At 48.7% G+C, this 23,970-nt stretch overlaps 2 protein-coding genes across 2 annotated transcripts in view; one reads left to right on the plus strand and one right to left on the minus strand.

Annotated features, from left to right (window-relative positions):
- Positions 1–23,970, plus strand: part of NR1D1 (nuclear receptor subfamily 1 group D member 1) — a 375,483-nt gene that overhangs the window by 41,444 nt on the left and 310,069 nt on the right. The gene's annotated exons all lie outside the window — the stretch shown is intronic.
- THRA (thyroid hormone receptor alpha) overlaps positions 1–23,970 on the minus strand; it is a 231,283-nt gene that overhangs the window by 2,649 nt on the left and 204,664 nt on the right. Inside the window, 5 exon segments of the mRNA XM_060256782.1 lie at positions 2,362–2,620; positions 7,444–7,590; positions 15,921–16,018; positions 16,021–16,125; positions 17,401–17,548. Coding sequence (XP_060112765.1) covers positions 2,362–2,620; positions 7,444–7,590; positions 15,921–16,018; positions 16,021–16,125; positions 17,401–17,548 — 757 coding nt within the window.

Below are 23,970 nucleotides of genomic sequence, written 5' to 3' on the forward strand. Positions count from 1 at the left end.
TTTTCTCCCTTATAAGTTCCTGTTCCTTAAGAGTTGTTTCCTGTTCTGCATGTGTTCTGCCACCCCCCAAGTGGTTGATTTGATATCACACAGTTTACACCCAGCATTACTTCCCTGCAGATTTAAACACCGTGTTTTTATGGTGGACATAAACCACTGTGATATTGAATCAATCAGTCGAGGGAGCAAAACACATGTAGAATAGACACCCCCCCCCAAAAAAAAAAGAAAAAAGAAATAGGAATTTACAAGCAAGGAAAATGTGAATGCGGAAAAGCCCAAAGGTAAAATGATGTTTGCAGGGCTTTTTTCTTGGTAGAAAAAGCACAGCAGGAACTCATTTGCATATTAGGCTGCACCCCTGACATCAACATTGTTTCGCACAGGACTTTTTTTGTAGAAATAGCCCAGCAGGGACTCGTTTGCATATTAGGCCACACCCCAGATGCCAAGCCAGCCGGGACTGTGTTCCTGTGCGGTTACTGCTCGGAAAAACGCCCTGGATCTTTGACAAAACGATACCGGCAGCGAAGTTCCTAAACTTTACAAATTTAAAATAAAGAAATCCTAAAGCAGGGGTGTCAAACTAATTTGTTATGCGGGCCGGATGTGACATAAATAAGACCTTGTCAGGCGGGGCCATGTGTGTCAGTAAATACAATGCCAGGTAGCGGAGATATAAATTTTATACAGACAAACAACGATTTTTAAAAAGTTTAAAATAAAATATGGTTAAAACATTAGCACTCATTGGCCTGAAATGTGTTTTTTTTTTTAATCTCTCCTGTGTGATCGGGGGAACTGGGCAAAGGAAGCTCTGGTTTCTTTCCTTCCGTCCTTAGGGGAGGAACCTCAGCCAGCAGAAGGAAAAGAGGCTTGGCTCAGTAGCTCTGCTGTGTGATTGAGAGAGCCTGGCAAAGCAAGCTCTCCCCCTCTTCCTCCTCAAGGAAGGAGCCTCAGCCGATGGAGAAAATAGAGCCTTTGCACTGTAGCTCCTGGAGCAAGCCTGGCAAACCAAGCCGTGATGCAAAAGGAAGCAAGAGAGAGGAAGCAGACGACAGCCAGTTGGTCAGGGGCCTGATGGGAGCCCTCCGATGGCCTGATTCGGCCCCTGGGGCTGCATGTTTGACACCCATGTCCTAAAGTGTAGCTGAATCCTCATTGGGCAGGCAAATCTGCACCTCTGGTCCACCAACCAGCTCTGACACCTCTTTCACCCTGGCTACTCAACACTCCTCTTGTTAGGCAATTCACCCACCCAGAGTCCACTTTCCTAAATACTTTCCCTAAAGACCTGTTTCGCCAGCCTTTCAGTGACCACCTCCCTTTCTGGCCACCTCTTTGTGCAGTTATCCTCCACTCTGATCTCTGACCCCTTTACCCAGGGCTTTTTCTGAGCAGGAACGCAGTCCCAGCTGGCTTAGCATAAGGGGGTGTGGCCTGATATGCAAATGAGTTCTTGCTGGGCTTTTTTCTTCAAAAAAGCCCTGTGTGAAACTAAGGTGACATTGGGGGTGTGGCCTAATATACAAATAGGTTCCTGTTGGGCTTTTTCTGCAAAAAGGCCCTGTGTGAAACCAAGGTGACATTGGGGTGTGTGGCCTAATATGCAAATGGGTTCCTGCTGGGCTTTTTCTGCAAAAAGGCCCTGTGTGAAACTAAGGTGACATTGGGGGTGTGGCCTAATATGCAAATGGCTTCCTGCTCGGCTTTTTCTGCAAAAAGGCCCTGTTTGAAACTAAGGTGACATTGGGGGTGTGGCCTAATATGCAAATGGCTTCCTGCTCGGCTTTTTCTGCAAAAAGGCCCTGCGTGAAACTAAGGTGACATTGGGGGTGTGGCCTAATATGCAAATGGGTTCCTGCTGGGCTTTTTCTGCAAAAAAAGGCCCCATGTGAAACTAAGGTGACATTGGGGGTGTGGCCTAATATGCAAATGGGTTCCTGCTCGGCTTTTTCTGCAAAAAGGCCCTGTGTGAAACTAAGGTGACATTGGGGGTGTGGCCTAATATGCAAATGGGTTCCTGCTCGGCTTCTTCTGCAAAAAGGCCCTGTGTGAAACTAAGGTGACATTGGGGGTGTGGCCTAATATGCAAATAGGTTCCTGCTGGGCTTTTTTCTTCAAAAAAGGCCCTGTGTGAAACTAAGGTGACATTGGGGGTGTGGCCTAATATGCAAATGGGTTCCTGCTGGGCTTTTTCTGCAAAAAAAAAAGGTCCTGCCTTTACCCTTCCGTAGCTGTGCTGAAGTGGCCTTCGAAACAACCTTTATATTATGCCACACAGACGCTTTGTGAGATCGCTGATGCGAATGGGAGGGAGAGGGTCCCAGAAGAGCACAACCGCCCCCCCACCCCCCGTACCTGAGGACATGAGTAGCACAGCCTGGAGCAGTGCTACTTCCGTGTCGTCCAGGTTGAAGGCAGAGAGGGACTTGCCCAAGTCAAAGATGGCGTCCGACACCACGCCCAGACCGCCGTTCTTCAGCTGTTCCCGCTTGACGGCCATCTCGCCGCTCAACGTCAGCGTCTCGCTTTCGGGGTCATAGCGCACGGCTGCTCGCAGCGACATGATCTCCATGCAGCAGCCCTTCAACAGGATGATCTGGTCCTCGCAAGGCAGCTGGAAGTCAAGAACAGGAAACGACGGAGTCAGGACAGGGCCTGTCATCAGGTGGCCCTTGGAGGGTAGCTCCCTAGCGGGGGCCCTTTTATCCTACATAAAAGGAAGTACTTTTATCCCGCATAAAAATAAGTCCTTCACCCAAAGGGTGATTAACACGTGGAATTCACTGCCACAGGAGGTGGCGGCGGCTACAAGCATAAACAGCTTCAAGAGGGGATTGGATAAGCATATGGAGCAGAGGTCCATCAGTGGCTATTAGCCACATCGTTGCAACTCTCTGTCTGGAGAAAGTAATGCTCTGTATTCTTGGTGCCTGGGAGGGTGGGCACAATGGGAGGGGCTTCTAGCCTCACTGGTGGACCTCCTGATGGCACCTGGAGTTTTTGGCCACTGTGTGACAAAGAGTGTTGGACTGCATGGGCCACTGGCCTGATCCAGCATGGCTTCTCTTATGTTCTTATGTGACACAGAGTGTTGGACTGGATGGGCCATTGGCCTGATCCAACAGGGCTTCTCTTATGTTCTTCTGTGACACAGAGTGTTGGACTGGATGGGCCATTGGCCTGATCTATCATGGCTTCTCTTATGTTCTTATGTAACACAGAGTGTTGGACTGGATGGGCCATTGGCCTGATCCATCTCTTATGTTCTTCTGTGACACAGAGTGTTGGACTGGATGGGCCATTGGCCTGATCCAACAGGGCTTCTCTTATGTTCTTAAGTGACAGTGTTGAACTGGATGGGCCATTGGCCTGAGCCAACATGGCTTCTCTTATGTTCTTATGTGACACAGAGTGTTGGACTGGATGGGCCATTGGCCTGATCTATCATGGCTTCTCTTATGTTCTTATGTAACACAGAGTGTTGGACTGGATGGGCCATTGGCCTGATCCATCTCTTATGTTCTTCTGTGACACAGAGTGTTGGACTGGATGGGCCATTGGCCTGATCCAACAGGGCTTCTCTTATGTTCTTAAGTGACAGTGTTGAACTGGATGGGCCATTGGCCTGAGCCAACATGGCTTCTCTTATGTTCTTATGTGACACAGGGTGTTGGACTGGATGGGCCATTGGCCTGATCCAACATGGCTTCTCTTATGTTCTTAAGTGACAGTGTTGAACTGGATGGGCCATTGGCCTGATCCAACATGGCTTCTCTTATGTTCTGCATGGGTAACGTGCTTTCAAGTTATGGGTTTTCAGGGAGCTTTCAAGTTATGGGTTTTCAGGGAATGAGACATCCAGAGGTGGTTTGCCATTGTCTGCCTCTGCATAACAACCTTAGGGTTTTCTTAGGACATAGAAGCAAAGCAAAGAGAGCCAGTTTGGTGTAGTGTTTACTGCGGCACGGCTGTTAATGAGGCTCCCTTGATGGGAGCACATTCAGCCAGTGCTGAAAGAGCTGCACTGGCTACCTATTGTGTTCCGAGTCCGTTTCAAGGTGTTGGTATTGACCTTTAAAGCCCTTTATGGTCAGGGACCTGTTTATCTGCGGGACCGCCTTTCCCCATATATCCCCCAGAGAGCACTGCATTCAGGGACAAAAAATCTGCTGTCCAACGCTGGACCAAAGGAGGCCAGGTTGCGACATGAGCCAGGGCCTTCTCGGTGGCAGCACCAGAGTTATGGAATGCTCTCCTGGAGGCCATAAGGGCCCTGCGGGACCTTCCTACATTCTGCGGGGCCTGTAAGACCGAATTGTTTCGACAGGCCTTCGATGCTTAAACGGAGAGAGAGCTGCCACCTGACATCAGCTAGAGATCCCGGTGACCAACCGCCTGAAAAGCAGAACTGCCAACATAGTAATGGCACAGCACCGTGGAATAGTTTTTAAATTTTAATTGTATTAACGTTTTATAGATTTTATTTTTTTAGTTTTAGTTTAGGATTAGTTTTAAGATATGTATTAACTATGTATAATTTTAATGTTGTTTTAATTATTGTATTTTGTATAATGTTTTATTGAATGCTGTTAGCCGCCCTGAGCCTGCCTAGGCGGGGAGGGCGGGATACAAATAAAATTTAATAATAAAAATAATAATAATAATTGACTCATTGTTTTAAATCGTGTAAGCGACTGTTGTAAGCCGCCCTGAGTCCGCTTGTGGAGAGGGCAGGATAAAAGTTTAATGTGAATAAATAAATAAATAAATAAATAAGTGTGCGGACTCTTATCTGGGAGAACCGGGTTTGATTCCCCACTCCTCCACTTGCAGCTGCTGGAATGGCCTTGGGTTAGCCAGAGCTCTCGTAAGAGTTGTCCTCGAAATGGCAGCTGCTGTGAGAGCTCTCTCGACCCCACCTACCTCACAGGGTGTCTGTTGTGGGGGAGAAGATATAGGAGATTGTAAGCTGCTCTGAGTCTCTGATTCAGAGAGAAGGATGGGGTATAAATCTGCCCCCACTTCACAGGGTGTCTGTTGTGGGGGGAGAAGATATAGGAGATTGTAAGCTGCTCTGAGTCTCTGATTCAGAGAGAAGGGCGGGGTATAAATCTGCCCCCACCTCACAGGGTGTCTGTTGTGGGGGGAGAAAATATAGGAGATTGTAAACCGCTCCGAGTTTCTGATTCAGAGAGAAGGGCGGGGTATAAATCTGCAGTCTTCTTCAAAGATGGAGGTCACACTGTAAGCAGAGGACAAGGAATGGGGCAGGTTTCATGCTGGAGAATCCCACAAATTAGTATACCATCAAAGAATCCACACCTGTATAATGCGAAACGGGTCATTTTGTAGAAAAAGAGATGCAAGAGCTCATTAGCATAACTCATTTGCATATGCCACACACCCATGAGAAGGTGTACTAAATTATATTAGCTCGGTCGGCATCTATCTTAAAATTCTTCTTGAATAATAATTGTCATCATAAAACCTTACTCCCATCATACTTTTACAATTATTTTCTCCTATGTGGCCACGGTGGCATGAGGAAGATTTCCGTCTGCTTGCTATGTTTTGGTTACTTTTCTCATTTTTTGTGGGGAAAAATAGAAGAAGAAGAAAAAGAAGAAGAAGGGGTTTGTTTGGTAGCAAGAACTCTTTTGCATATTAGGCCACACACCCCTGATGTAGCCAATCCTCCAAGAGCTCACAGGGCCAACTGTAAGCTCCAGGAGGACTGGCTACATCAGGGGTGTGTGACCTAATATGCAAAGGAGTTCCTGCTAAAAAAAAAAAGCCTCGGAAGGTGAAGTGGAGTGGAAGGTTGAATTGTGTAACTCAAGCTTTCAGAACCTGAGGTTGCTCTTGGGTAGAAACAACACTTGCGGGTGTAAGAAGGTGCTCTTCCAGCAGCCTCACTACATAGTCCCTCCGACCAGGAAGTTGACTGGATTCTGCTGGCTACAAATACTTGTAGAACAGCTATTAGGGCCCTCTGTCAGCAATTATTTACTGGGTGATTCTGGAGTTCTGGCCTGGGTGGTGGATCACCTGATGGCATCTGGGATTTGGCCACCGTGTGACAAAGACTGGAGGGGCCATTGGCCTGATCCAGCATGGCTTCTCTTATGCAGGGTCAGCGGTAGGCTCTTGGAGGCGCTCCAAGAGTTCTTAATGCTACTTAGGGCAGTCTCGGCATGCTGCCAAAAGTGTACTGTGGAGGTGTGGCTTCCCTGCAGTCCCCGCCTCAGCCTTCTTGGGCAGGCAACTTTGACCGCACACACATTTCTTGAAAACTTTGACCACACCCCCCTCATTGTGTGCACTCGTGCACCTGCACCCCCCCGCCCCCGACAGTTGTTTCAGAGCCAGATAAGAGCCCTGGATGGACTGGTTCCATCCCCTGGGCCATATGTTTGACACCCCTGGATTAGAGTGACCCACTAAGACCTGGGAGCCTTGAGTTTCAATCCCCACTCTGCTGTGGAGCCCTGCTGCATGACCTGGGGTCGGTTGCTTTCTCTGAGCCTAAACAACCTTGCAAGGTGACTATTGTGATGGAAAAATGGAGGACGGGAGAATGATATTGTCAGTTGCTTTGGGTCCCCACTGGGGAGAAAAATGGGGTATAAGCCTCTATATAAATATAAAAATTGTTCCTGTTTGGAAGTGGAGAGAGGCTGTATTTTTGGGTACTAAAACTGCTAACAAGCCAACCTAGAGGAACACAGTGGTGGTGGGGAGCCACTGGAGGCCCCCTTTCCTTCTCACCCACACAAGGACAGAGCTCAGTCCTGAGACCTCTAAATTGGGGATCCCCAAGCACAGCCACAAAATGGCTACCACCAAATGGCTGCTTGTAGTTTTCCTCGGTCTCACAGTGGTGTGGTGTGGTGTGGTGTGGTGGTGTGGTGACCGCCGCTGCCAAACAATGTTTTAAAAAATCTGCATGGAGGGCTCAGTCACAAAATGGCTGCCATAGAATGGTTCCCACAGGAAGTGGAGCCAGCCACAAAATGGCTGCCATAGAATGGTTGCCACAAGAAGCGGAGCCAGCCACAAAACGGCTGCCATAGAATAGTTCCCACAGGAAGTGGAACCAGCCACAAAATGGCTGCCATAGAATGGTTCCCGCAAGAAGTGGAGCCAGCCACAAAACGGCTGCCACAGAATGGTTCCCACAGGAAGTGGAGCCAGCCACAAAATGACTGCCATAGAATGGTTCCCACAAGAAGTGGAGCCAGCCACAAAATGGCTGCCATAGAGTGGTTCCCACAAGAGGCAGAAAATGGCTGCTGCAGCTGACCTTCGGTCACACAGGCACCATGGCGGGGAACCCTGCTCTAAGCATTCAAGGAGATCCACCCCAAGCACGCCAAATTCTCCCCCCGCCCCAGTTCTCTCACTCTCTGACACCAGCCATCCTCATGCTTCACTCACCTCTGAAAACATGGGCAGTTTTTTGGCAAAGTCCACCACGCGGGTGATGGCGGGGGTGATGATCTTGGTAAACTCACTGAACGCCTCCAAGTCCACTTTGTCCCCATCGGGCATGGAGGCCATTGGTGACTGACCGATGTCTTCAGGCTAGAGAGGGAGAAAAGAAAAGCAGAATCAGGCTCTCCGGGAAGGTAAGTTTGGTCCTTTGGATCATTTCCTTGCAAAGGGGGCAGGGGACAACGCTCCCTCGAGGCTGTGGAGTCTTGGGAGCAAAAATTCTACTTGGTGAGCTACTGGCATTAAAGTGGTGAGCGACTGCATCAATTCGTTTGCTCCGGGGCCATTTTTTTCCTGAGGTAAAACAAAAATGTGTGAGCTGGAAGCTAAAAATCTGTGAGCTAGTGACCTGTGAACTCAGCTTAGGGGGAATACTGTTGGGGGAGTCACCTCTCAGTGTGGGAGGTGATCGTGGAGTACACTGAGGCCCACCGCTGAGGTTCATGGATCTCTGAAGACTTAAGTCTGACGTAGTCTATAAGAGTTCCATTGCTGAAAGGAGGTTAAGGCCATTGCTGCCAAAACTCCTATAATAGTTTATTTGGCTCCTGTGATCGAAAGTCTTAAGCATAACTAGAACCAAGGCTGCAAATAACCTGACACTGAATAATGATACACACCAGGGGTTTTTTTTTGAGCAGGAACGCACAGGAACGGAGTTCTAGCTGGCTTGGTGTCAGGGTGTGTGTGGCCTAAATGCAAATGAGTTCCTGATGGGCTTTTTCTACGAAAAAAGCCCTGATACACACACAAAAAATTGGCACAGTAAAATGACAAAACAATCAAACAGTATGATCTAGATGGTAAGGAACCATAAAAGCATGATTTAAAAAAAAAAAAGATTGGAAATTGACTGGAAAAAGATCGAAAAAGTTTTAAAAATAGAAATTATCAAAATCAAAAATTAATGAAACATTTAAAAAATCAGTTCTTTCTGGATAATTTTAGATCAGCTTCCTGAAATCAGCCATAAATCCATAGGAACGTTCTGTGGCATCTAAAAGACTAACACATTTTTCATAGCTTTGCAGGCTTGAGGCCACTTTGTGAAGCCTCCGCAGGTTCTTCAATCACAACGTGACTCCAGCATCTTCGCAGCTTTTCATTTTGGGCAATCCCTTAAAAACCAAATGTCATTTTCAGACCTCCACTTTGCCCTGTGCTTCAAGTGGGCCACCTTCCCTGTTTGAAAAGCTCCACATGTACACACACACACAAACATATATATATTTAAAAAATAGCAAAGCTGCTCTAGAGGTAGGGGATGAGAGCATGGATTTCTGACGTCACGGGTACTGGCCAATAGGTCACCTAGACAGGAAAATCTTCCTCAGTCAGGCTCTGCCATCATGGGGGAAACTGCTCAACGTCTCGACAGCATCTCAGAACAAAAGAAATACGGTCTGCTTACAAAACAACAAAATGGCCTCTCTTGCGCTTGTATATTTGTATGCACCTTAAGAGGAATCCTGGCTCTTTTCGCTCAGCTTCTGACCTTACTTTTTAAAGCTGCCCTTCAGGATGAGATGTGATTCTCTCTGACAATTCACAGCACATCCCAGTCTTTACAGAGGTGGAAGTCTGTGCAGCTACTATCCTATTAAGCGCAGACGGAAAAGAGGAATTTGCTACAGAGAGGGGCTGAGATGTAGGCGCCCACAGCCGCTCCACGGTCTCAGAGCGTGATGAGGGAGGGAGCTGCTACATGCAGTCTGCGCTGGCCCAAATTCATGGCAGGGCTCATGATGACTGATGGCATTTCTTCCTACTCAGGGCTTTTTTTTGTAGCAGGAACTCATTTGCATATTAGGCCACACACCCCGATGTAGCCAATCCTCCTGGTGCTTACAGTAGGCCCTGTATTAAGAGCCCTTTAGGCAATGTTCCCTCTAAGCTGCAAAGTCTTGTGAGCAAAAATTCCACTTTGTGAGCTACTGGCATTAAAAGTTGTGAGCTACTGCATAAATTAGTGTGATCCTTCCTGAACTAAGACAAAAATCTGTGAGCTGGAGGTTAAAATCTGTGAGCTAGCTCACGCTAACTCAGTTTAGAGGAAACACTGGCCAGGTGTGTCAAACTCATTGTCAGGCCGGGCCATGTTGGGCTGGGCTATGTGTGTACCTATTTAAGATTAAGTAGCTGAGAGTTAAACTTTATAAAAGACACAGACAAGCATCATTAAAGATATTTTGGGTGGGTTTTTTTAAAAAAAACCCCAAAACCTTAAAATAAAACATGCTTAAAACATTAACACTCGATGGTCTTAAAAGGTGCTTTCTTTGTACTTCTCCCAAGGGATCCAGGGAACTGGGCAAAGCAAGCTCTCCCTCCCCTCCTTCCTCTCCAAGGGAAGAGCCTCAGCCAATGGAGAAAATAGAGGTTTTGCTCTGTAGCTCCTGTGCAACTGAGCAAGCCTGGCAAAGCAAGCTGTGATGCAGAAGGAAGCAAGAGCGAGGGAGAAGGAAGCAGACTACAGCCAGTTGCTCGGGGGACTGATAGGAGCCCTCCGGGGGCCTGATTTGGCCCCCGGGCAGCATGTTTGACACCCCTGCTGTAAGCTTTTGGAGTATGAGCTACATCAGGGGTGTGTGGCCTAATATGCAAGGGAGTCCCTGCTACCAAAAAAAGCCCAGCTAGGCAGCTACCTCTGCGCTTTGCTCGATCGCTCTGTCCTTGCGCTTACCAACAAGCAATCGTTCACAGACGGATTGGCCTTGCCTGCACAGGAAAATCTAATTGCAAATGATTAATGTAGTGCAACATCCAATAAGGTGTGGCTGAGGCCTTACCAACCCTGACTGGCTCAGCTTCGGCACTCTGGCCCGCTTTGCAGTGCAATCGTTGTTCTCCCTCCTCTCCCACGTTCCTGGGGGCAGGGAAGGGGCAGCAGAGGGGGCTTCCCTGCGAATCACTCCGTCCTTGGGATTTCCTCTCTCTCCCCACTGCCGTAGCCCACTTTGCGTGACCTTTCTGTCCTCTCCTGACCTGCCCTGGCACCAACTCAAAGTGGTCAGCAGAGGGCACCCTGAACCCAACAATCCCTGCCGTGCGAAGGGAGGGGGGAATAAAGATGGAGGAGAGAGAATGAGAGAGGAATAGGGCTGAAGGTTTCCAGCTCATCTGCTCTTGGAGGGAGCTGAGAGGTTACAGCTGTGTCCCTCTGAGCCGCGAGCTTCAGAGCTTCACCGTTCAAAAACTCTTCGGCAGGTCTGGATCCCTGGCTAAACTATAGGAGAAGGGAGGAGAAGATCTATTCTGTACGAACAAACCGAACCGTGAGCTCACAGATTTCTCTAACAAGGAGCGTTTCCTATAAATGTCAATTATTAAGTGTCCTCTTCATAACTTTAAAATTCAAAACCAATCTATAGGAAATGCCCTGGGAAATCTCTCTCTCTCACACACACACACACACACACACACACGCTCACACCCCACCCAGTGATTTCTGAAAGATTCAGGAGCTCTGCTCCTGTGAGCTCCTGCTGAATCCAAGGCCTAAACAGGCACAGTGAGGATTCGAACCTGGGTCTACCCAGATCCCAGTACAGCAGGCAAGCCAAGTTAAAGGCTCAACCTTTAACAAGGCCTTTTGCAGCAAATGTATAAACATGCTGCCGCTTTGAATTGGCATTGCAATAGTTGGGACAATAGGTGTATACGCCAACACGATATGCAAACGCATCCACACTCAAGAGTAAAATAAATACGCTCAAAGATAGTTTCGGAAGGTAGACGTGTTTGTTTGCAACAGGCTCCCTTCGTCAGACTGTGTCTTTCACTCTCGAAAGCTTGCGGCCCGAAACCCCTGCTGGTTTCTAAGGCGCTTCTGGACTCAAACTTTAAAATACGCTCGAAGCACATCAAATTCGAGTAGTGTTATAAACAGTTTATTTATTATTTATTTTTATTTCATTTCATTCGATTTATATCCCGCCCTACCCCACCGAAGCGGGCTCAGGGCAGCTTACAAGTTCAAACGAGCTTTTTTTTTTTTTTTTTTTAAAGGGGTTTTAAAATGATTTTACAATCTGAAGAACAACTAACTAGATGCCGGAGACTGATGCCTCCCCTCTAATCGAGTTCTCTTTGCACATAAAGAGAAGAGGCAGCAACATTCTGGGGTCCCACGGCTCCAATGCTTAGCGGCGATCAGTGCTGAGTCCACACGGAACGCAGCGGGGAACAGACCCCTCTTGCAGGACAGGCCCCACTCTGCACTGCAGGGTTAAATGCCACCATGTGAACAACAAGAACAATCCTTGCACACATACAAAAGCCAGCGAGGAACCTATATACCAGGGGCGGCCAAACTGTGGCTCTTTCACACATATTGCGTGGCTCTCGAAGCCCCACCACCACTCTGTCTGCTGGCTTGGAGAAGGCATTTCTCTCTTCAAATCACTTCTCCAAGCCAAGCCTACCGGCAGTTTGGAGAAAACATTTAAAGTTGCTTTCTTTCCACCTCTCCCACTCCTCCCATCTATTTGCCTGTCTTCCTTTCCTTTCCTTTCCTTTCCTTTCCTGGAGAGCCAGTTTGGTGTAGTGGTTAAGTGTGAGGACTCTTATCTGGGAGAACCGGGTTTGATTCCCCACTCCTCCACTTGCACCTGCTAGCATGGCCTTGGGTCAGCCATAGCTCTGGCAGAGGTTGTCCTTGAAAGGGCAGCTGCTGTGAGAGCCCTCTCCAGCCCCACCCACCTCACAGGGTGTCTGTTGTGGGGGAGGAAGGGAAAGGAGATTGTGAGCCGCTCTGAGACTCTTCGGAGTGGAGGGCGGGATATAAATCCAATATCTTCTTCTTCTTCTTCTTTCCTTTCCTTCTGGCTCTCAAACATCTGATGTTCATGTCTTGAGGCTCTCAAACATCTGATATTTATTCTACGTGGCTCTTATGTTAAGCAAGTTTGGCCACCCCTGCTATACACACTAGTTTTCTACATGCAGGGAACATTCTCTATGAGGAAGGATTAAATTACTCAATCCCTGCACCTGCCATCGAAGAAGCCCAGAAACAGGTTTTACAACCTCCCCTGCTGCCTGCTTGAACTAGGCCTGCGACCCACTGAAACTCACAGAACCAGGGGTTGTTTTGCAGAAAAACAGGTGGTGGAGCTCATCCAGGGATTGTTATGCAGCTGCACCTACTATTCAACGGACAAGGTGGGAAGGAGGAGGGGGAACTCTCAGGAAGGTTCAGGAGCTGTGCTCCTGTGAGCTCCTGCTGAATCCGAGGCCTGCTCAGAACAAATCAGTTGTGACAAACTTATGACTCAATTCATTCAGCATGATTTCTAGGGTTGGGTGCTCAGGAGCCCCAGGGTGTATATATGTTGTTACCTGTATTCTGGGAAGGTAGAGGCCAAATTGGCTCTTGAGAGGCTCCCCCCCCCCCATGTACGGTTTACAGGGACTCCATACTGGTGAAGTCACCTTTCTGCTAGGCAACATCAACCCAGCAGTGCTCCCTCTAAGCTGAGTTAGCGTGAGTCAGCTTGGCTTGGAGAAGTGATTTCAAGAGAGAAATGCCTTCTCCAAGCCGGAGCGGACAGGGTGGTGGGGGCTTTGAGAGCCACACAATGTGTGTGAAAGAGCCACATGTGGCTCCTGAGCCATAGTTTGGCCGCCCCTGGTTCCTCACTGGTTTTTGTATGCATGCAAGGACTGCTCTTGTTCACATGGTAGCATTTAAACCTGCAATGGTTTTTAAGCCTCTAGTGCACACATTTTTGTCTCAGCTCAGGGAAAATGGCCCCAGAGCACACTAATTGATGCAGTCGCTCGCCATTTTCATGCCAGTAGCTCACAAAGTAGAATTTTTGCTCAGAAGGCTCCGCATCTCAGAGGGAAGCTGGTCATAGTGCCTCATCCACTCACAGTTGGAGCTCTCCAACTCCCCAGAACCACTGTATGAGAAGCAAAGCAGCCCGAAAGGAGACAGAAGCAGCCCGCCACCGAAAGAGACCACAGCCTGTACTGCTACTGTCTCTGGAAGGCAATTCTCACTGTGCCACGCAGAGGATGAAGGAATTGGAGGGGTTGGGGCAGGTGGGAAATGATCTCCAAATAAGATGATGGATATAATCATTGTTGTGATTACATCCATCACTGATCACTGCAAGGTGTTTGGGGAGAACCCTGGGGAGTTCAAAACTATGAAAGGGACTTGGTTGTCTCTGCAGCTTTGCAGATGAAACTAAATACCAGAAGAAAGAGCACACACCAATCCAACCACTCTGCTACTCCTCCAACAGCCCAATCCGTACCTCACATGTGCAAAGATCTCACTTTCGAATTATCACCATTCCTGTACTTAGAAATCATTAATGCGGTCAAAAACCCCAAATTCATATTCAAGCATTAAAACAACCCCCCTCCCCCCAACCCCCCCCCCCAAAAAAAACCCCAGCATGCGGAAACCCACTTTTACCACTCCTTAACTACCCTGACTAAATCGAAGTAGAACAGATGAAAACAGTTAAGGGGTAACTATCCTAAGAACATAAGAGCCCTGCCGGATCAGACCAGGGGTCCATCTAGTCCAGCATTCCATCTCACACGATGGCCAATCAGTTCCTCTGGAAGGCCAACAACAGGGGATGGAGGCTGAGGCCTTCATAAGAACATCAGAAGAGCCCAGCTGGATCAGACCAGTGGTTCATCCAGTCCAGCATCCTGTCTCACACAGTGGCCAACCAGTTCCTCTAGAGGGCCAACAACAGGGCAGAGAGGCTGAGGCCTTCATAAGAACATAAGGAGAGCCCTGCTGGATTAGACCAGTGGTCCATCTAGTCCAGCATCCTGTCTCACACAGTGGCCAACCATGGCCTCTGAAGGGCCAACAACAGGGCAGAGAGGCTGAGGCCTTCATAAGAACATAAGGAGAGCCCTGCTGGATTAGACCAGTGGTCCATCTAGTCCAGCCTCCTATCTCACACAGTGGCCAGCCAGTTCCCCTGGAAGGCCAACAACAGGGCATAGAGGCTGAGGCCTTCATAAGAACATCAGAAGAGCCCAGCTGGATCAGACCAGGGGTTCATCCAGTCCAGCATCCTGTCTCACACAGTGGCCAACCATGGCCTCTGAAGGGCCAACAACAGGCCACAGAGGCCGAGGCCTTCTCCTAAGAATATAGGAAGAGCCCTGCTAGATCAGACCAGGGGTCCATTGGCTACATCAGGGATGTGTGGCCTAACATGCAAAGGAATTCCTGTTACAAAAAAAAGTCCTTTAGCATTCAGAGTGATATAAGTTTAGTATTACTTTTAAATTCAGAGCTTCTTCCTTTAAAATTGGAAGGGGGCCCTTGCCATGTTCTTGACAGCAGGGGGAAAGGATGGGGGGTTCATGCAAACAGGCCAGATCAATTATGTCTGTGTCCTTGCGGGCCAGCATGCTTTAAGGGTCTCCTACTCCTAGCCTGTTTGGTGTAGTGGTGAAGTGTGAGGACTCTTATCTGGGAGAACCGGGTTTGATTCCCCACTCCTCCACTTGCAGCTGATGGAATAGCCTTGGGTCAGCCATACCTCTCGCAGGAGTTGTCCTCGAAAGGGCAGCTTCTGTGAGAGCTCTCTCAGCCCCATCCACCTCACAGGGTGTCTGTTGCAGGGGAAGAAGATAAAGGAGATTGTGAGCTGCTCTGAAACTCTGATTCAGAGAGAAGGGCAGGGTATAAATCTACAGTTTTCTTCTAGATAAACCTGATTGAGCAGGAAGGTTATCTTCCAAGGCCCTGAAGGCAGGTGTCTTCTGAGGTTAGGAAATGACAGAAAAAAATACTCTCTGTGTTACAAAACAATATCAAAATATAATTGCAATACTCAGCGGGTGAAGACATCTTTGTTCCATGTGGAGTTCCATGAACAACTCTCCTCAGGGCTTGTTTTGTAGCAGGAACTCCTTTGCATATTAGGCCACGCCCCCCTGATGTAGCCAATCCTCCTGGAGCTTACAGCACGCCCTGTGAGAAGAGCCCTGTAAATTCTTGGAAGATTGGCTACATCAGGGAGGTGTGGCCTAACATGCAAAGGAATTCCTGCTAGGGGGACGGTGGCCTAATATGCAGAGGAGTTCCTGCTACAAAAATATCCCTCGCTCTCCTGCTTGCTCTATGTTGTATTCGTTATTTTATGTACTTTTAGCTTTGGTTGGAATCGTTTTGATAAGGTTTCATTTTAATGGTCGACCAGACAGAAAAGCAGCATAAAAATTTCTGTACATAAAATAAATGTCACCTAAAAACACTCTAATACATCACTTCCCCTTTTAGGTAAACAACAACAGTCAACTCTATAATGTAATTAACTTGAATTCCAACAATTCTCAGGATGTAGAACTGGATATCAGATCTTGTGGACACATGCAACCCACGCCTCCCCGCAGAAGAAATCCATATGCTTGCACCCATTATCGCAATTTACCAGAAATTTCCGCTTCTGTTTCCAGTGGCTGCCCTGGGCATTGGTGCTGCGGTGTGCCTCCGTGGCGATGTGGATCAGCTCCCACTCCTCCGCTGTCGCTCTGGCCGGTGCTGAAGGGATTTCAGCATCTCCTCTTTGCGCCGCCTTTCCCGGTTCTCTTCGATCAGTTTCCGCTTGGCTACCCTCTTGGAGTCATCCAGCACCACTAGGGGGCGGCGGAGAATGGGGAGGGCGTGAGTGGAGGGCAGGGCCTCGCCCGGGGCCAATCACACCTTTCTCAGTCCCTCCCCTCCAAGAGTCTCTGCAGCCTATTTGGCTACGTCACAACCACGGGCGTGCCTGAAAGGCTTCATGGGAAGCAAGTTGATTGGCTGACTCCAATGGCGTCCTACGGAACTTTGAAACAGCCACGACAAGGCCTGGAGCTCTCACGCTACATCAAAGGTTCAACAGCTAGAGAAGGAATCCCCAACTTTTTGGAGCCTGTGGACACCTTTGAAACTCTGACACGAGCTGGCGGGTGCAACCACAAAATGGCCATCATGGAGACACAGAACCACACACGAAGGAAGCCCAAGTGTAGGAGACACACACACACACACACAAACCCCAGGAAAGAGGAAGGGGAGAAAATAAAACCAACATTGTGGTGTTAGTGGCCACCAAGCCAACAGTCATTTAATTTGTACAGCCCATTAGATCTCCAGTGGCCAAGCAGAAGCCGTGCTAAGCAGAAACCATTTTCTAAAAACACCTGGTGGGTGCACCAGGGAAGGCGTGGGTGGGTGCCACGGTGCCCACAGGTACCACGTTGGGGACTCCTGAACTAGCGATTCTAAGATGTGACCTTATGCTTCCACAACACGCCTCTCACCATTAGCTGTGGGCCAGGGGTCGTTTTGTAGAAAAATAGGTGGCGGAGCTCATTAGCAAGACTCATTAGCATATGCCGCCCCCCTACCGGCCAAAAGCAACCTGATGCAAGAAAGGAGAGCCCCGGGCGAGCGAGGCCTGCTTGGTCTGGTTAGAGATCCAGCCAGCCCAAGCAGGCCTCCCTCGCCTGGGGCTTTCCTGGGCTGTCCCTTCTCCAGCCCAAAGGCCAGCAAGGCACCCGCAGCCCAAAATCACACAAGTGGTGGCACGGGCTTCTCCAGGGGTTAATGAGGGCTGCTGGGGGCGTAGCAAAGCCCCTGGTGGCTGGCTGGTTGCCTGCTCTGCTATTCCAGGGATTATTATGCAGCTGCACCTCCTATTCAATGAACAAGGTAGGTGGGGAGGAAGAGGGGCAACTGTCAGAAAGGTTCAGGAGCTGTGCTCCCGTGAGCTCCTGCTGAATCTGAGGCCTGGCTGTGGCCCTCTCAAATATGCATCCCTCACAGGCCGCCTTCCTTCCCACAGGGTCCCTGATCCAAGGGCTCAATTACTGCCTCCCCCATCCCGTTCATCCCTCGTTTCTCCACAGCGGGCGCCATGCCCTTACAGTCCATGGCCATGCCAACGGCAATGCACTTCTTGAATCGGCAAAGCTGGCACTGGTTGCGGGTGATCTTGTCGATGACACAGGAGCCATCGTACTTGCAGGAGTAGGTCGGGTGCAGGTTCTTCTGGATGGTCCGTCGGAAAAAGCCCTGTGGAGGAGACAGAGTGCCGTCAGAACTACCCAGTGCTGCCAACACAGGCTGCAAAACCCTTTCATATGGACATATGAAGCTGCCTTATACTGAATCAGACCCTCGGTCCATCAAAGTCAGTATTGTCTTCTCAGACTGGCAGCGGCTCTCCAGGGTCTCAAGCTGAGGTTTTTCACACCTATTTGCCTGGACCCTTTTTTGGAGATGCCAGGGATTGAACCTGGGACCTTCTGCTTCCCAAGCAGATGCTCTACCACTGAGCCACCGTCCCTTCCCTGACCAGCAGTGGCTCTCCAGGGTCTAAAGCTGAGGTTTTTCACACCTATTTGCCTGGACCCTTTTTTGGAGATGCCAGGGATTGAACCTGGGACCTTCTGCTTCCCAAGCAGATGCTCTACCACTGAGCCACCGTCCCTTCCCTGACCAGCAGTGGCTCTCCAGGGTCTCAAGCTGAGGTTTTTCACACCTATTTGCCTGGACCCTTTTTTGGAGATGCCAGGGATTGAACCTGGGACCTTCTGCTTTCCAAGCAGATGCTCTATCACTGAGCCACCGTCCCTCCTCCTTTCATCTTTGTCAGTAGGGGCAACGGTCCCTGCTGCAGCTCCAAAAGCAAAACCGAAATGTAAACTTCTCTCCACTCTTAGGGCTTTTCTGCATTCTAATTATCCTTCCTTGTGTGTCCCTGTTGCTTCGGTGGGGGGCATATTCTGCTTCACACAAGTTTTGCTAATGATCTACTTCGGGGGTGTGGAACTCATTTGTTATGAGGGCCGGATCTGACATAAATGAGACCTTGTCGGGCCGGGCCATGTAGGTACCTCTTTAAGATTAGGTAGCAGATACATAAACTTTATAAAAGGACACAGACACAATTAAAGATTTAAAAAAAACACACCCTTAAAACATGCTTAAAACTTTAGCACTTGGTGGTCTTAAAGGTACTTTCTTTGTATTTCTCCCATGGGATCCAGGGAACTAGGCAAAGGAAGCTCTGGCTCTTTCCTTCCTTCTCCAGGGAACTAAAAGGGGGAGGAGTCTCAGCCAAGAGAAGGAAGAGAGGCTTGGCTTAGTAGCTCTGTTGTGCGATTAAGAGAGCCTGGCAAAGCATCCTCTGCTTCCCCCCCACCTTCCTCTTCATGGGAGAAGCATCAGCCAATGGAGAAAATAGTGGCTTTCCTCTGTAGCTTCTGTGAGATTGAGCAAGCCTTGCAAAGCAAGCTATTATGCAGAAAGAAGCAAGAGAGAGGGAGAAGAAAGCTGATGACAGCCAGCTGCTTGGGGGCCTGATAGGAGCCCTCCAAGGGCCAGATTCAGCACCTGGGCCGCATGTTTGACACCCCTGGTCTATTTGATATCACATCGCTGTATGAATGGCATATCTCCCGGCAGACTCAAACTGCAGATTTTTATGATGGACATACAGCAAAGCCATATTGCATCGACCACTAGAGGGACCAAAACGTGTAGAACAGACATCCCCCCCAAAGCAACAGGAACACACAAGGGGGAAAACAAGAACGTGGGAAAGCCCTTAATTATCAAGGTAAGCATAAAGATCCTTCACCACAGAGAAGCCAGGGGCAGTGAAACTTTACTCAGCCCACAGAGAAATCAAGGCCTAAGGAGGCCTCAGAGGGACATTCTTAAATATGAAGGCCCAGGGCTTTGTTTTGTAGCAGGAACTCCTTTGCATATTAGGCCACACACCCCTGACGTAGCCAATCCTGGCGCTTACAGTAGGCCCTGTAAGCTCTCGGAGGACTGGCTGCCTCAAGGGGGTGTTGCCTAATATGCAAAGGAGTTCCTGCTACAAAAAAAAAAAGCCCTGTGGAGGGCAGTCCTATCGCTGGTAACAGTCTCAACACTAGAAACGTTGCCTAATCCAGCAATGCAATTCTATCTGTACAGATAGAATTCCACTGTTGGGTACAGATATAAGTCCACTGTTATTCCACTGTGAAGTTATTCAAATATATAGATTGGAATAACTTCACAATATTGGATACCATAATAAACCTATTAATCCTTTAAAAAAATATATTGGATGGGGATTTTTGTATGGCTATATTTTTTAACATGTTATATTTATTGTCTAGAGCAGACGTGTTGAACACATTTGTTATGAGGCCCGGATTTGACATAAATGAGACCTTATCGGGCCGGGTCATGTGCATCGTTAAATGTAATGCCAGGTAGTGGAGATATAAACTTTATAAAGGGCACAGACACACAATTAAAGATTTCTGTTAACTTCAAATAAAACGTGCTTAAAATATTAGCACGCTTGCGATATTTTTGTTTTACAGTCTCTGATAAATGTCACCTCTTGCTATGAATTATTGCATCAAAATCTGCAGGCAATGTCTGTGTTGTACCAGTCTTGAATATGTGCTGTTCAGGCGTACACATCCGTAAGTTGCAAACCTACTTTTGATTCATTGACATTCATTACAGATCTCTCACGGTCAATGCTTTGAGCCTAAGACTCAGAGGAACATGAAGCAGCTGGACACTGTGAGCTTTTGTGCAGAAGTTGCTTCAGAAGTTGTGCAGAAGTTGCTAGTCAAGAACACGCGAAGGCACCATGGCACAGACTGAGGGCTATGTGCTTGTCTACAAAACTATAATTTCCCCCCCAGAAAAATGACTACAACTAAAAAAAAAAAATACAACTCCCCCCCCCCCCAAAAAAAAAACAAACCCTACTACAAGAACAGAGAGACAGCCATGTACAGTGGTCAGTGTCAGCCTACTATCTGGGAAGTCTAAATTCAAGACCTGCAATCAAAGGAAAATTGAAAGAAAAATTAAGGGAAATTTGCTGGGTAAACCTGGGGTGGAACACACTCAGCTTAATTTTGATATTTCTTTTCTAAATAGTTCACATGCTTTCCTACTGAGAAAGACTGGAGGGGATGAATACAGTGAAAAAGAGGAGGGGAAACCACCCAGTTACACCCATAACAAGCCCAACAAAACTCTTTCTCTCTCTCTGTAGCCAAGCAAAAAGCTCATACCTTCACTAAAACGTTGCTAGCCTTAAAAGCACTCTTTGTAGCTTTCCTGTTGGTATGGACTGGCAAAGGAAGCTCTTGCTCTTTCTTTCTTTCCTTCCCTGGGGCATGAGGAGGGGGAGGAGCCTCAGCCATTCATTAGAAGGAAGAGAGACTTGTCTCAGTAGCTCTGCAGGGTGATTAATTGAACTGGCAAACTTAATCACTCAGCAGAGCTATAGAGCCAAGCTCCCTCACTGGCTGAGGCTGCTCCTTCCTCCTCCTCCCTTTGGGAAAAGGGAGGGGAGAGAGGGAAAGGCTGCTTTGCTGCTCTGGCCTGTTCGGGGGGGAAAAACACAAAATGGTGACCAAAAAAATCAGGCAAGGGAAAATGAAGCAGGCGACAGCCAGTTGCTGGAGGGCCTGATTGAAGCCCTCTGTGGGGCTGATCTGGCCCGCGGGCCGTATGTTTGACACCCATATGTGTTGATTCTAAGAAAACTATATATACTTTTGCATATTTGTAATCAGGGGTGGTTTTGTGGAAAAATAGGTGGTGGAGCTCATCAGCATAACTCATTAGCATATGCTGCCCCCCTCCCACCAGCCAAAAGCAACCTGATGCAAGAAAGGAGAGCCCCGGGTGAGCAAGGCCTGCTTGAGCTGGCTAGAGATCCAGCCAGCCCAAGCAGGCCTCGCTCGCCTGGGGATCTCCTTGGCCACCCGCCCCCGGCCAAGAGGCCAGCAAGCCACTCGCAGCCCAAAATCATATAAGAAGTGGAGAAAGGGTGGTGTGGGCTTCTCCAGGAGTTCATGAGGGCTGCTGGGGGTGTGGCAAAGCTCCTGGTGGTTGGCTGGCTGCCTGCTCTCCTAATCGAGGGATTGTTATGCAGCTGCACCTACTATTCAGTGGACAAGGAGGAGGAGGGGGAGGTGTGGAGGAGGAGGGGGGGCCGTCAGAAAGGTTCAGGAGCTGTGCTCCTGTGATCTCCTGCTGAATTCAAGGCTGGTTTGTAATTATTGGTTTGTCACGGAGGTCTATCTATGTATTACTAGTCTTTTTCCCATGTGGTTCTGGTAGTTCTAGAACCACCTGGAGGTTGGCAACCCTATCACTGCTGCTAGGGATCCCGCGGCCCACACAGCATTCCACTTCAGCTGGTCCTGAGCCCAACAGTAGTGCTGGGAGAGAAAGGTAACACCATCTCAGCAACTCCCGGTGGAAGAATAACGCGTTCTCGAATGTAGTCGGAACACCCTGATAGAATTCCTGCTCATTAGACACCCAACGTCGTTGGATGTTCAGCAAAGCCCTCGGCCAAGCCCCTCCCCCAGGTCTTTCCACTAATGCCCATTAAAGACCACGGTGCCTAGCGTCCTTAGCTAACCCCCTGTGGGAAGTCTTGCCTTGTGCCAGAAAAACATTGGGAGCGGGTGGCGGAACAAGAGGTGTCTCTTTGTGAACCGTGCCCGAATTCATAATCAGCATTTTTTTGAAATTTAAAAATTAAAATCAATAAAATACAAATTCTTTGTCTTACAATCAACGTGCCCGGAAAACTCTAAATTGTACTATATACCGATACATTAACGCAAGAGCGGTTTTCAACGTAACCGCCTTCTAGCTCTCTGCTTTAATTCTGTTTCTGCTGTCTAATTATTTCCTCCCTCCATATGCTTCCCCCGTTCCACAAAAAAGGTTTTTGGCCATTGGCCTTAAAACTGGGATTTTTCTTTTGTAGCAGGAACTCCTTCGCATATTTGGCCACACACCCCTGATGTAGCCAATCCTCCTGGAGCTTACAGTAGGCCCTTGTACTAAGAGCCCTGTAAGGAATTCTAGCAGGACCTCCTTTGCCTATTAGGCCACACACCCCTGATGTAGCCAATCCTCCTGGAGCTCTCAGCAGGCCCTGTACAAAGAGCCCTGTAAGGAATTCTAACAGGACCTCCTTTGCCTATTAGGCCACACACCCCTGATGTAGCCAATCCTACCGGAGCTTACAGTAGGCCCTGTACAAAGAGCCCTGTAAGGAATTCTAGCAGGACCTCCTTTGCATATTAGGCGACACCCCCTTATGTAGCCAATCCTCCTGGAGCTTACAGCAGGCCCTGTACGAAGAGCCCTGTAAGGAATTCTAGCAGGACCTCCTTTGCCTATTAGGCCACACCCCCTGATGTAGCCAATCCTCCTGGAGCTTACAGTAGGCCCTTGTACTAAGAGCCCTGTAAGGAATTCTAGCAGGACCTCCTTTGCCTATTAGGCCACACACCCCTGATGTAGCCAGTCCTCCTGGAGCTCTCAGCAGGCCCTGTACAAAGAGCCCTGTAAGGAATTCTAGCAGGACCTCCTTTGCCTATTAGGCCACACACCCCTGATGTAGCCAATCCTCCTGGAGCTCTCACTAGGCCCTGTTCTGAGAGCCCTGTAAGGAATTCTAGCAGGACCTCCTTTGCATATTAGGCCACACACCCCTGATGTAGCCAATCCTACCGGAGCTTACAGCAGGCCCTGTACGAAGAGCCCTGTAGGGAATTCTAGCAGGACCTCCTTTGCATATTAGGCCACACCCCCTGATGTAGCCAATCCTCCTGGAGCTGACAGTAGGCCCTTGTACTAAGAGCCCTGTAAGGAATTCTAGCAGGACCTCCTTTGCCTATTAGGCCACACCCCCCTGATGCAGCCAATCCCCCAAGAGTTTACAAGGCTCTTTTTTGTAAGCTCTTGGAAGATTGGCTACATCAGGGGGGTGTGACCTAATATGCAAAGGTGTTCCTGCTACAAAAAAGCCCTGATCCAAGGCCAAGGTGGTTCTACTGCCCAACATGAAGGATGCTCTGAGGAGCAGCAGACTGTCAAACAAAAAAACTCAAAACTACTGAGGCAGAGATCATTGGGAAACGTCTAGCAATCTCAATGTGGCTTTTGCAGGAGGATTTCCTCACTGCCCCACTGGCTGGCTCGAAGAAGGCATTTCTCTCTTTAAATCTTTAAATGCCTTTCTTCAAGCCAGCCCAGTGGGGCAGTGGGAGCTTCAAGAGCCACACAATATGTGTGAAAGAGCCACATGTGGCTTCTGAGCCACAGTTTGGCCACCCCTGCTCTAAGCTGTGGAGTCTTGTGAGAAGAAATTCTACTTCATGAGTTACTGGCATTAAAGCTGTGAGCTACTGCATAAATTAGTTTGCTCTGGGGCCATTTTTTCCTGAGCTAAGGCAAAAAAAATGTGTGAGAGCCAGTTTGGTGCAGTGGTTAAGTGCATGGACTCCTATCTGGGAGAACTGGGTTTGATTCCCCACTCCTCCACTTGCCCCTGCTGGAATGGCCTTGGGTCAGCGATAACTCTGGCAGAGGTTGTCATTGAAAGGGCAGCTGCTGTGAGAGTCTTCTCAGCCCCACCTACCTCACAGGGTGTCTGTTGT

This window comes from Heteronotia binoei, chromosome 15, assembly GCF_032191835.1.
Source record: "Heteronotia binoei isolate CCM8104 ecotype False Entrance Well chromosome 15, APGP_CSIRO_Hbin_v1, whole genome shotgun sequence".
Lineage (NCBI taxonomy): Eukaryota > Metazoa > Chordata > Lepidosauria > Squamata > Gekkonidae > Heteronotia > Heteronotia binoei.